This window comes from Petromyzon marinus, chromosome 49 (genome assembly GCF_048934315.1).
Source record: "Petromyzon marinus isolate PM22_M1 ecotype Great Lakes invasive population chromosome 49, UKy_Petmar_22M1.pri1.0, whole genome shotgun sequence".
Lineage (NCBI taxonomy): Eukaryota > Metazoa > Chordata > Hyperoartia > Petromyzontiformes > Petromyzontidae > Petromyzon > Petromyzon marinus.
Window position 1 is genome coordinate 5,625,824 of NC_133715.1, and position 13,442 is coordinate 5,639,265.

The 13,442-nt window shown below is 48.5% G+C and overlaps 1 protein-coding gene across 3 annotated transcripts in view; it reads left to right on the top strand.

Annotated features, from left to right (window-relative positions):
• Positions 1–949: 949 nt before the first annotated feature.
• ITSN1 (intersectin 1) overlaps positions 950–13,442 on the top strand; it is a 50,547-nt gene continuing 38,054 nt past the window's right edge. For 2 of the 3 annotated variants that reach the window (XM_032972626.2, XM_076074626.1), the window contains exons 1-11: positions 952–1,282; positions 5,136–5,196; positions 5,936–6,028; positions 6,561–6,624; positions 7,664–7,983; positions 9,284–9,389; positions 10,189–10,280; positions 10,656–10,719; positions 10,863–11,000; positions 11,206–11,330; positions 12,399–12,661. In XM_032972626.2, coding sequence (XP_032828517.2) covers positions 5,169–5,196; positions 5,936–6,028; positions 6,561–6,624; positions 7,664–7,983; positions 9,284–9,389; positions 10,189–10,280; positions 10,656–10,719; positions 10,863–11,000; positions 11,206–11,330; positions 12,399–12,661 — 1,293 coding nt within the window. In that variant the 5' untranslated portion in view covers positions 952–1,282; positions 5,136–5,168. Of the gene's footprint in view, positions 1,283–5,135; positions 5,197–5,935; positions 6,029–6,560; positions 6,625–7,663; positions 7,984–9,283; positions 9,390–10,188; positions 10,281–10,655; positions 10,720–10,862; positions 11,001–11,205; positions 11,331–12,398; positions 12,662–13,442 lie in introns of all 3 variants that reach the window. The other variant, XM_076074625.1, reaches the window with a different exon arrangement.

Here is a 13,442-nt window from a genome sequence, read left to right on the forward strand (position 1 = left end):
GCCTCCGCAGGAGAATGTGTTATTTTTGGTGAATTTCCAATCCGTCGTTTATGTATGTCCACCGTCATACGGGACATCTGAAGTGGCCGATGACATTTTTGCATTCACGGTTTGGCGTCTGTCAAGCTATATTCGAGTTGTTGCAAATAACTTTGACGAAAACGAAGTGAAGCTTAGACCCCCAACTCCCGAGGAAATGTGTAACCTTGTCGCGTTCTGCAACCTCGGTGCATCTGACACAACTGTTGACGTTCTTTGTTATTTATGCAAGGTTTGTAATACTGTACTGTATAGAATGTGGTCAGTATGTGGACATGCGTATAAACGGTGTGCATGCAATATAGAGTATACAGACTATAGTTACATAGACGACAGTACTGTATCTAGGCTGTGCCAGTAATTCGTACAGGCTGTACTGTGTGTATATATAATCATTTTTTTTACACTGCAGGAGGAATTCAGCCTCAAATGAGTACCTGGTGCAATGTGTAAACATCGCCACTGGGGAGACAAAGTTGGTCGGGCGTAGTGCTGGCCACCCACCCCTTCGCGTGCCGTGCCGGCCTTCATAGGTGCTCGCTAACAGCACTTGCCCCAACAGTCTGTTAAGGCTACACGGGGGGTCTTTGTGTGTGGTTGTCGGCTTCTGGGGTGAGTCCAAAGGTCCAAGGCTTGCAGGGTGTGAGAGGTGGAAGGTCATCGCTCAAGTGGAGGTGCATCGGTCGACGTCACGCTTGGTTAAACACAAACACAAATGACGTCAGCTTTCAGAACTCGCGGTGACGTCATTTCAAAGCGCTGACCTTTGAAATGCGAACTTGTTGGGCGTGACATCGCCGTCCACTTTACTCTGCAAAGTGCGTGACGGCGCCGAGCACCGCGCGGCCGCTGATTTCTTTGGCGACGTCATCGCGACGGTTTTCACCGTGTAGCAGTGAACGTAATCGCGTGGTCGCCGCGAATGACGTCATCGCGCGGTCGGCAAGAGTGACGTCATCGCGCGGTCGGCAAGAGCTGACGTCACGGGACGGACGCCATCGCGGGCCGCCCGGGTCGCAGAGAGGCAAGAGGCCCAGGGCCGCGTTCGCCGCAGGGCTCAGGGCCTCCCCGCGTCCCCCTCAACCACAGCCCCCCCCTGCATCCCCTTCCTTTCCCCGCGCGTGTTCCCTCGACTCTCTGGGCCACGCGCATCGGGAGGCACCGCGGGAGACGGACAGAGGGAGGCCGTTGAGGGAGTCCGCCTCCGTGCGGGTGCGCGGCCTCGGGGGGGAGCGGGCGACAGGTGAGGGGGGCGCACCGATGTTGAGCGCGGGGTTCCCTCCCCCCCGCGGGGGGGGTCCCGTCAGGGCTGTGTCGCGTCCTCTTAAGGTTCCTATCGCCTTCCCATGAGCACCCCCCCCAGCCTTGAGGCGGCCCCTATGATGTTTCTATCCCGGGCTCATTTCTGCTCCCTAATGGACCCTTACCTCAGATCGCTATCGGCTCTCTGTCGGGTCGCTATTGCGGGGGCGGGGTCCTCATCGAGTGCTGCGAAAGCGCTGTCGGCCGCCACCAGATCCCTGTGAGGCCCCCGTGAGCACTCTGCTGAGTCTCCCCGGTTTACACTCGCCCCGAGGCTTCATTTAAGGCGGCGCACGTCCACGTATGCAGGGATCTGCCACGACGCCTCACCTCCCCCCGCTCTCTCCATCATCATCCTCTCATTCCCTTCACGTCGGGTTCTCCTCTCCCCGAGTTTCACATTTTAAATCCCCTCTCCTCACTCGATCCTTGCTCAATCCTCAACTCTCCTCACGCTCCTCCTCACGTTCCTCTCTCCTCACGCTCCTCCTCACGTTCCTCTCCCCTCACGCTCCTCACTCCTCACCCCTCACGCTCCTCTCATCACTCTCCTCTCCCCTCACGTTCCTCTCCCCTCACGTTCCTCTCCCCTCACGTTCCTCTCTCATCACTCTCCTCTCTCCTCACCCCTCACGTTCCTCTCCCCTCACGCTCCTCTCTCCTCACGCTCCTCTCTCCTCACGCTCCTCTCTCCTCACGCTCCTCCTCACGTTCCTCCTCACGCTCCTCCTCACGCTCCTCTCTCCTCACGCTCCTCTCTCATCCTTTCGCCTGAACAAAGTCATCCGATGGGACGGGAGTTGTCGACTTTGAGCCCCGAGGCGCCGCTTAATCCGCAGTGACCTTGCGCATCAGCCACGCATTGAAGCTGCAGTTGCTGCTGACGCGACCACTCGCGGAAAGGCGGCGACGCCTTCTCTGAACTATCAGTGCTGTCAGTGCTGTTACTACTGTGATGTTACTACTGTCAGTGATGTTACTACTGTCAGTGATGTTACTACTGTGATGTTACTACTGTCAGTGATGTTACTACTGTCAGTGATGTTTCTACTGTGATGTTACTACTGTCAGTGATGTTACTACTGTCAGTGATGTTACTACTGTGATGTTACTACTGTCAGTGATGTTACTACTGTCAGTGATGTTACTACTGTGATGTTACTACTGTCAGTGATGTTACTACTGTCAGTGATGTTACTACTGTCAGTGATGTTACTACTGTGATGTTACTACTGTCAGTGCTGTCAGTGCTATTACTACTGTCAGTGCTGTTGCTACTGTCAGTGTTGTTACTGCTGTCAGGGATGTTCCTGCTGTCAGTGCTGTTACTGCTGTCAGTGCTGTTACTGCTGTCAGTGCTGTTACTGATGTCAGTGATTTTACTACCGTCAGTGATGTTACTACTGTGATGTTACTACTGTCAGTGTTGTTACTGCTGTCAGTGATGTTACTACTGTCAGTGATGTTTCTACTGTGATGTTACTACTGTGATGTTACTACTGTCAGTGAGGTTTCTACTGTGATGTTACTACTGTCAGTGATGTTACTACTGTTAGTGTTGTTACTGCTGTCAGTGATGTTCCTGCTGTCAGTGATGTTACTACTGTCAGTGATGTTACTACTGTCAGTGCTGTTACTACTGTCAGTGTTGTTACTGCTGTCAGTGCTGTTACTGCTGTCAGTGCTGTTACTGCTGTCAGTGATGTTCCTGCTGTCAGTGATGTTCCTGCTGTCAGTGATGTTACTACTGTCAGTGATGTTACTACTGTCAGTGATGTTCCTGCTGTCAGTGCTGTTACTGCTGTCAGTGATGTTACTACCGTCAGTGATGTTACTACTGTGATGTTACTACTGTCAGTGTTGTTACTGCTGTCAGTGATGTTACTACTGTCAGTGATGTTTCTACTGTGATGTTACTGTGATGTTACTACTGTCAGTGAAGTTTCTACTGTGATGTTACTACTGTCAGTGATGTTACTACTGTCAGTGTTGTTACTGCTGTCAGTGATGTTCCTGCTGTCAGTGATGTTACTGCTGTCAGTGATGTTACTACTGTCAGTGTTGTTACTACTGTGATGTTACTACTGTCAGTGTTGTTACTGCTGTCAGTGCTGTTACTGCTGTCAGTGATGTTCCTGCTGTCAGTGCTGTTACTGCTGTCAGTGATGTTACTACTGTGATGTTACTACTGTCAGTGCTGTTGCTACTGTCAGTGCTGTTACTACTGTCAGTGCTGTTACTACTGTCAGTGATGTTACTGCTGTCAGTGATGTTACTACTGTCAGTGTTGTTACTGCTGTCAGTGCTGTTACTACTGTCAGTGATGTTACTGCTGTCAGTGATGTTACTACTGTCAGTGTTGTTACTGCTGTCAGTGATGTTACTACTGTCGGTGATGTTACTACTGTCAGTGATGTTACTACTGTCAGTGCTGTTACTACTGTCAGTGCTGTTACTACTGTCAGTGCTGTTACTTCTGTCAGGGATGTTACTACTGTGATGTTACTACTGTCAGTGCTGTAAGTGCTGTTGCTACTGTCATTGATGTTACTACTGTCAGTGATGTTACTACTATCAGTGCTGTTACTGCTGTCAGGGATGTTACTACTGTCAGTGTTGTTACTACTGTCAGTGCTGTTACTACTGTCAGTACTATTGTCAGTGCTGTTACTGCTGTCAGTGCTGTTGCTGCTGCCAGTGCTGTTACTGCTGTCAGTGCTGTTACTACTGTCAGTGATGTTACTACTGTGATGTTACGACTGTCAGTGCTGTTACTACTATCAGTGATGTTACTACTGTCAGTGCTGTTACTACTGTCAGTGATGTTACTACTGTGATGTTACGACTGTCAGTGCTGTTACTACTGTCAGTGATGTTACTACTATCAGTGCTGTTACTACTGTCAGTGCTGTTACTACTGTCAGTGATGTTACTACTGTCAGTGCTGTTACTACTGTCAGTGATGTTACTACTGTCAGTGCTGTTACTACTGTGCTGTTACTACTGTCAGTGCTGTTACTACTGTCATTGCTGTTACTGCTGTTAGTGCTGTTACTACTGTAAGTGCTGTTACTACTGTCAGTGCTGTTACTGCTGTCAGTGCTGTTACTGCTGTCAGTGCTGTTACTACTGTTAGTGCTGTTACTACTGTCAATATTGCCATTGTTGCCAGTGTATTCCTGTCGATGTCAGTATTGTTAGTGCTGTCATTTCTGTCAGTACTCACGTATGTATGCATGTTAAAGTTCCTTCGCACCGTACGTGGCAAACCCACAATGTTGTCATGTCAGTGCTGTCAGCATACTGTCATGTCGGTGTTGTCAGGACAGTGAGTTTAAGAGTGATGTCATTTATATTCACACTCAGAGCACTGTAGGTTGTGTCATGGTTCTTCGTCCACTTTCAATCGTGGCGGACCAGTGTTGTGTCCACGCTGTAGTGATGTCAGTGTTGTCATGAGTATCCTGTCGGTGCTATATCAGTTCTGTGGAGTGCTGTCAGTGCTGGCAATTGCTATAATGGTCTGTACACTCGTTGTGTTTAAACTATTCTATGGTAGTGTTCTCATAACTCTATTGGTATGTTAGTGCTGTCATTTATGGTGTGTTGGGTTAGGGTAATCAGCGGTGCCATCCTTATTGGTTGCATTGTGCACTCTTTCTGCATTTCTTGCTGTCGTGAACGTTGCTTACTGAGTAATGGCCACGCCACTGCCTTCGTACTAATATCGGCACTTTATGTCGTGCTGTCTCGACGCGATGCTGTGCTGATGGCCTTATGTTTATTCCTGCCAGATGGAGTGTGCGTGATTCAGCTGAGATGTAAACATGGACCAGTTTGGGACATCGTTTGCTGGTGAGGCCGCTTGAGCACTCTCGCAAGACATTTTCGGCAAGATGCGGCGAATGAAATGCAACTTAGAGTCTTAAGACCAGCAAGTGTGCAGCATGTTTTAGTTGGCGTGCAGTTGACAGTGGAGAAAAAAAATTAAGCGTTCAAAGAAGCAGAGAGAGGTGCATGCTTGGAATGTACATATGTATGTTGAACTTCTTTCGTACCATACATAGTCAACCGTGCTAATCAGAGGAATTGCATCAAGAGAGAAGTGACATGTGTAATCTAGGACATACAGGTCAAACACATCATTTGTAATTCAAGACAAGGAAGTGGATTTGGGCAGATACACGTTGCTATAAAGGATTATGACCGGCAGACGGGACTAATATCAGCATGACAGCTAAAGGAGGGAATACAGCAAAACCTTGGATTGCGAGTAACTTGGTCTGCGAGTGTTTTGCAAGACGAACACATTTTTTTAAATTAATTTGATAAACGAGCGAGGTCTTGCAATACGAATAGTACGTATACGCTTTGTCTGCCTAGCGTCGCGTGATCATAACTGATATACGAGTGCTTTGGATTACAAACACGTTTTCAGAACGAATTATGCTCGCAATCCAAGGTTTTACTGTATACATGAGATGTCTATCGTGTTTTGCTCGATGGATTGTTGCATTGGGAGTCCATGAGATATGGTTATGTCTTGAGACCATCCCGGAGTGATTAGACCATGGTGCGTGTACGTGTGATGCAGCTGCTGTGGACGTGTGGGCCATCAGCTCGGAGGAGCGAGCCAAGCATGACCAGCAATTCCTTAGTCTCAGCCCAGCAGGAGGTTACATCACAGGTAATCTCTCACCTTGCTTTTGTAATCGTGTTGTGTTGCAGTTGAGTTCACCTCTCCATACACTTAAAACAGAACCTGGAGGATGACGATATTGAAGGACTTTGTGTGGAGTGTCACATGAAGAGGCTAAATGCATTCGAGATGTGGTGTTACAGAAGAACGGAAGTAGTTAAGCTGGTGCGATGATAATAGAAGTGACGATATGCTGAGATATGGCTACAAGCAGCAATTACTGAGACGTCTGATGAGAAGAAAGGTGGCATACATGGGACATAACCTAAGAAGGTCACAGCTCGAGATATGGAGAAGCAACCTGCAATATATTGTACGTGGGGAATGAAACATCAGTTTCTGGCACAATGTGAGCAGTCAGATGGATCTCTCAATGAGGGACGCTGAAGATCGTGAAAGACGTCATCTGTCATGGGCACCCAACCGTCAGTTATGAGGAGGACACTGGATAGAAACTCTGCTTGAAAACACGGGTTTTTAATGTGCTTCAATGGCATTGTGTCCACGATTGTCTTTGAAGGTGAGCAGGCACGAAGCTTCTTTCTGCAGTCGGGGCTTCCTGCACCCGTCCTTGCACAAATATGGTGAGCCTCCATCAATCATTTACCCTCTGCCTCAAGCAAATCTCATGCATTTTTTTTATGAAGTAGAAACTCATAACACTGAAAAGTGTTTGCAGCCTAGAAAACAAGTAAGGGCAATAATAAACACTCAAAAGCTGATTTCTGGACAGAAAAGGCACGGTTGTGACCATAGGACCGGTCCACCCATTGTTTGTATCATGGAGTTTGGAAAGCAGTGGATAAATGTTGAGTTAAATTTTGATTTAAAGCTTTCGTGACTGCAGGGATTCATATTCCTGGTTCTTTCGGTAAAGTTACGTAGAAGGGAAACAATAAAATAATAAAAATATAAAACAAAATTCTCACGACGTTTCGACTGCAACACAAGCAATCATCATCAGGTTTTCACACCTGATGATGATTGCTTGTATTGCAGTCGAAACGTCAACTCAACATTTTTGGTTCTTTCAGTAAAGTCACGTAGAAGGGAAACAATAAAATAATAAAAATATAAAACAATCAATCATCATCAGGTTTTCACACCTGATGATGATTGCTTGTGTTGCAGTCAAAACGTCGTGAAAATTTTATTGTTTAATATTTTTATTATTTTATTGTTTCCCTTCTACGTGACTTTACCAAAAGAACCAAAAATGTTGAGTTGGTTAAAGCCATTTTATTTCATCTGGAATTGCCAGCAGGATTCCTTTTTTACCTCTCCTATTGTGTCTTGCATGCCACTTCACATCACTGCACTGCATTTCGGGCCACAGACAAAAGAGCAAAAATTGTGACGGTAATATATTTATATTCTTGGTTCTTTCGGTAAAGTCACATATTTGACAACAGCAGCAGTGACGCGCAAGTGTATGAAGCATAGACTCGGTGTCGTGATGTAACATGCAAGGCACGATGGGAGGACCGATCCCACGGTCACAATCACACATTTGGCTGCCTGCAAATCTCCCCTGCCGCCGCCGGCTGTGGTCGTGGCAGCTGCGAGCGTGTATGTATGCGGGGGAAACTTGTGCGGGGAGGCTGATTTGCTGTGTTCTTGCAGGGCGCTGGCGGACTTGAATGGCGACGGCCGTATGGACGCCCAGGAGTTTTCCATCGCCATGAAACTCATCAAGATGCGTCTACACGGCCACGCGCTCCCCGCGGTGCTGCCACCTGCCATCCTGCAGCGCTCCCCCTTCGGGCCTCTTGTCGGCGGGGCCCCTCTGCTCGGGATGGGGGGTTCCCTGGGGAGTACGTTGGTGGGAGGGCCCCTCGGGGCCGTGGCGCCGTCTTCCTTGACGCCGCCGCTGAGCACTGTGGGAATTCCTGCACCGATGGCCAACGGTGTGCAGGGCTTGATGCAGCCCTTCCCAACGACTGGTGCGTGTCACAATACTTTCGCGTACACGTGTGTGTTTATTACGTAGTAATTTATAGCGGTCAAATACTATAAATACTATAAACGCGTGATGTTCATTCTAAATGTGGAGCGAAAATCCCAAGGACCATGAGAAAAATCTACACGACCACGGGGAGAGAAAAATTCCAACTCCAAATATCCAGCAGGCGTCAGTGTCAGGATCGAACGCACAACCTCCTGTATACCAGGCGGGGTAGTTAACATCTCGCCTCTGCGGCGCCATTAACAGCGCTTGCCCTGACAGCTTGTGTAGATTATGCGGGGATCTCTGTCACTGGTCCGTTACGTGTTATACCCGTGTCCCCCGTGTGCAATGGGGGCAACACATTTGTGACGTGCTAGCATGGCACGTGTATTCTAAGGTTACCAACTTTCCCATTTGCAAAAAGCAGTGTGAAGGAGAGAGAGAGGTGGGGGGGGCTGTAAGATTGATTACATGCAGCGATTTGTGTATAACCCGGGCCTGATTTCTCACTCAATATATCAATATATTGTGTGTCTGAAGTAGGTGTACGTGAGTCATTGAGTCATAGCCACGTGCATAACAAAAATGATGCTCGATCTGGTGTGTCGCGTGAGGATATATATTCTGGGTCGCTGGCCCCGGACAGACTCGGCCAAAATTAAGCCCTCTGTATAATTTGTTTTAAGCCATCACGGAGGGTCATACGTAACAGATACATAAGCAAAACATGCCTCAAAATTCAACCTTTTCAGTTCACCAGCCTATGCAGGCCTTTCTGGCCCCGTGTTTAACAGCAAAGCAGCATTTTGTTTAAGCGAGCATGCTCCATGCAGTTTAACACGTAGGCTTTTTTGGGTTAGAGCGCATAAATATATAAATGTGTCGTTAAAACCCGCCACCACCCGACACAGCCAACTAGTAAGGGTTGTCACGTAAACAGAACAGAGCCAAGCCACAACATTTACAATCTGAGTATGACGTTTTGCCAGTAATTACAACTAGCTTCATCAGGCGACAGCCAGATTTGTGAAGAAGTCCACCTGTTTCGTTCCTTATATAGAGGCGTAGATGTGGTAACCACACTTCTGCACTCTTGCGCAAAGTGGGGGGGGGGGGCTATTTTAATACACAATGGACATGAAGGACAATATCAAAGGGCTCGTATAATGCGCATGCATAATGTACGTTTACTCATTAATCCCCCCCCCCCCCCCCCAGCAGTAAAATGTTTGGGGCTGTTTGTCATAATGACGTTAATGCAGGACATTCCTGTGGTGTGGGATTTCCTCTTTCAGGTGCCACGCTACCAAAAGGTTCCACATTCGGCCGACCTGGAGCAGGCGTTGGGCCTGGGATAGGTCCCATTCAAATGCAGAAAGCCCTGTCGGCTGAAGCCACCATGTAAGCACCTTGGCCCAGGCTAGCGAGTGCTGGTGTAGCGATGCATCACAGTGCCGGTGCAACTCACCAATGTGTCGGAGTGTGTTGTCATGTATCTGTTTGTGTCCTTGTGTGGTTTGTGTTGTCACGTACAGGTATGTCACGTGTGTTGGTATGTGTTGACGTGTGTTTACCTAATTTTATGTTGGTGTGTGTTTGTGTATCCTGTTATTCGTTGGTGTGTATGTTCAATGTGTGGTGTTGTTCTGCACCTCTGTACAATATTGTGTGGTTGCGTGGGTGTACCTAATCGTCGACTCGGCCTCAAATGAGTACCTGGTGTGGTGTGTAAACATTGTCAATAGGAAGACAAAGGCGGCCGGGCGTGGTGCTGGCCACCCCACCCCCTCGTGTGCCGTGTCGGCTTTCATAAGTGCTCGCTAATAGTACTTGTCCCTGCAGTCTTTTAAGGCTATTTGGGGGATCTTTGTATTTGTACCTTATTGTGGGGTGCGGTAGTGCAGCAATTAACGCACTGCGCCACAAAACCGGGATCGCGAATTCGATTCCTGCTCACGACCAGCACCAGCGACGATTATCTGAACCAGTTCTGTGCTTCCCCTAGGTCGACTCAGCCTCAAATGAGTACCTGGTGCAGTGGGTAAACATCGCCGCTAGGGAGACAAAGGTGGCTGGGAGTGGTGTTGGCCACCCACCCCCTCGTGTGCCGTGTCGGCCTTGATATGTGCCCGCGAACAGCACTTGCCCCAACAGTCTGTTAAGGCTATACGGGGGATCTTTGTCTTTGTATTTTTTGCAGGGCGGCTGACTGGGCTGTCCCACAGTCATCTCGCCTCAAGTACCGACAGCTCTTCAACAGTCACGACAAGACCATGAGCAGCTTCCTGACAGGTGCCTCACAATGCGATGCATCTTGACAATCCTGCGAGAGTTTAAGAAACGGAATTTATATATCCTTGTTTGTATGTTGAATTTGATAGCTTGTTGTGTGCCTGGTGTTGTATGAACCTGGTGGTGTATGTGTGTGTGTCTAGTCGTGTGTGTTTTCTTGGAGGCCTGTGTGTGGCTGGTGATGCTGGTGGTGCTGGTGGTGATCTTGCTAGTAGTAGTAGCGGTGGTGGTAGTAGTAAGTGGTGCAGATAGTGTTGCAGTTGCTGTGTTTTATGATGATCTGTGTGTGCCTAGTGGTGTGTGTGTGTCTCTCTCTGTGTAGTGTGCGTGTTTTTAATGGCTCCCATGCCCGGTTGCTGTGTGTCGGCTGTGCAGGGCCACAGGCCAGAAACATCCTCATGCAGTCCCACCTCACACAACCGCAGCTCGCCGCCATCTGGTGAGGATCCCTCACCCGGCACTACCCCGGGTGCTTCTCCCATTCTCTTTTATTTTTGTATACAATGGTGTGCTTCCTATGACCGTTAGGACACCCAAACCTGCACTTTAATTCCACGTGTGTGTTTTTTTGGCTGTGTGCAGGGGTCTCTCTGACATCGACCAAGATGGCAAGTTAACGGCTGAGGAGTTCATCTTGGCCATGCATCTCATTGATATGGCACTGTCTGGACAGCAGCTGCCTCCCGCCCTCACCGCTGACCTAATGCCTCCCTCGTTCAGGTCTTGCAGCACAGCAGGCACCACCACACAGACAGACTCCGTTGTTCTGTGTCAGACAGTTAAACCACACTTCACACATACCGGCACTAGGACTTAAACATCAGTGTCATTCCACACAAGACATTTTGGATCATGCCACGAGATTTCTTAACTCTCTGTACCGTGTCACCATGTCTCATCGTGCGTCACCTTGCGTCGCATGCAGGCGGTCGCGCACTGGAAGTTCCCTCTCTGGAGGCAGCAGCAGCAGCGGCGTTTCCGTGTCGCTTCTCGAACAGAAACCTCCAGAGGAGGCCGCCGCCGAAGAGGAACAGGAGAAAAAACTACCTGGTACCTGGACGCAACTTCTGCCGTTTCCCCGCCCACTCGGTTCCATTCTTGCATGTGGCAAAATGTTTCGGAGCTAAATGCCAATGTCGAGGTCTGATAGCCACGAGAGGGATTCAGGGGAGAGTTTGTGCAGTTTTGCTATTGCATTGAAGGAGCACAGATGACACTGGTTTAATGTATCGTCCATAGATTGGGTTTCATAGCCAACAACGTTCATAGGAACGTTGTTGAGGTCTTGGTTGATGGGTAGGTTGTCATGGCAATAAAACGTGTAAACTCCTTTGCAGTTTGCATGTTTCCGTAGATATTTGGTGGCAGAATACTCGCCAAAATAGGGAGCCAGGGGATTGGTGTCTGTTTCAGTGTTTTGGCTGTGATGTGTATTATGTAATTTCATGCATCTATCACTTTTATATACGAGCTCCGGGACCTGGAGCACAACTCGGCAAAATTGATGTTCTTGCCTTTGTTTTGTTGCTTCTGTGCTAACGCACCATCGATCTCCCTTCCAAAATAACTGGGCAACCAGCTAAATGGGATCATCTGTGTAAACAAATAAGATTAATTTAAACTTCGAATGTTGGTCCCGCTCACTGCTCATAGGCCCCACTCACTCCACCAGCCCCGCCCACTGCTCAGGTTGCCTCGTCCTTTGTCCCTATCATGAGTCAAAGTGAACAAGTGAGAAACACGAGGCAATGCAAAATTTAAAACTGAAATGTATCCCAACTTTCACGGATACATTTCAGATTTTGCACAAAAAGCTTGACAACAATTAGACAGCCATTCTGAAATCACTGGGATTGTCCCAGCCAACCCAGGACGTTTAAGTAGCCTTTAGGCAGGTCTACACCTGAGCAATCAGTTGCCCAACTTGGCTGCATGCAACTGATTTGCTCGTTTGCGAACATCTCTACAACCAAAGACACGGACGTATAAGCAGCTATTTAAGTTGCACGATTTCGAGAGTGATTTGACGGTGCGACTGATCACTCAGATGGTGTGGGCCTGCCTTTAGATCTGTGAACTCGTGTAATTCTGCTGCTGCTCCTCCGCCCCCCCCCCAAGTGACATTTGAGGACAAGAAGAGGGAGAACTTTGAGAAGGGCAACCAGGAGCTGGAGCGAAGGCGTGCTGCGCTGGCCGAGACGCAGCGACGCGAGCGTGAGCGCCTGCTGGCCGTGGAGCGCGCGGAGCACGAGCGGAGGGAGCGCGAGCGCCAACAGCAAGAACGGCGCCGCCAGGCGGAGCTGGAGCGCCAGCTGGAGCGCCAGCGGGAGATGGAGCGACAGAGGGAGGAGGAGAGGAGGAGGGAGGTGGAGCGCAGGGAGGTAGGAGGCCGGGCTTAGACCAAGGGATAACTTCGGTTGTTGCTGTGTTGTCACGATGTTGTGAAGATGAACTACTAAGTTGAGTGTGTTCGGACTGTTTGGTGTTCTACCAAGTAATTGGTGATGGAGACCAGTCTGATGATGAGGTCTTTGTCCACCGTGTCGGCACCTCTCATTGTGACCTTGCTCCACCTTGCCCAGACCTCAACCGTACGCATCAGCTGGTCGTTGCTCAATACTATCCCAGTTAACTTTAGATGGGTCCGGGTTACGGATTAACTGTGCCTGTGAAAAAAAACTGATTTTTACATACCCAGTGTTTCATTATTAGCTGCTCCTCACTGATGGGCAGTGATTCCATGCCCATTTGAAAACAAACATGTTTTCAGCGATAAAACAAATGATGCCTGATATGTGTTCACCCGCATTGTGGCTGTTGCCTGATGTTCGTTGTAATTACCGGCGAAACGTTGTACTCTTATTGTAAATGTTGTGGGTTTACTCTCCAACACAGCGGTGTGATGAACTAGGAAATAATTGTCTTGTTTTGTTTCAGTGCCCAACCTTACTAATTGGCTGTGTCGGGTGGCGGCGGGTTTAACGACGCATTTATATTTACGCGATCTAACCAAAAACCCTCTCTTATGGATAACTCTAAAGGTAGGTTTCTGCTGTGCAATGATAATACGAAGCTAATAAAAACACACAAATATGCAGCAAGCAATACCTGTGTTTGTTAGCCCAATTTACGTATCTCTTGCGCTGTCGCTATTTATATTTT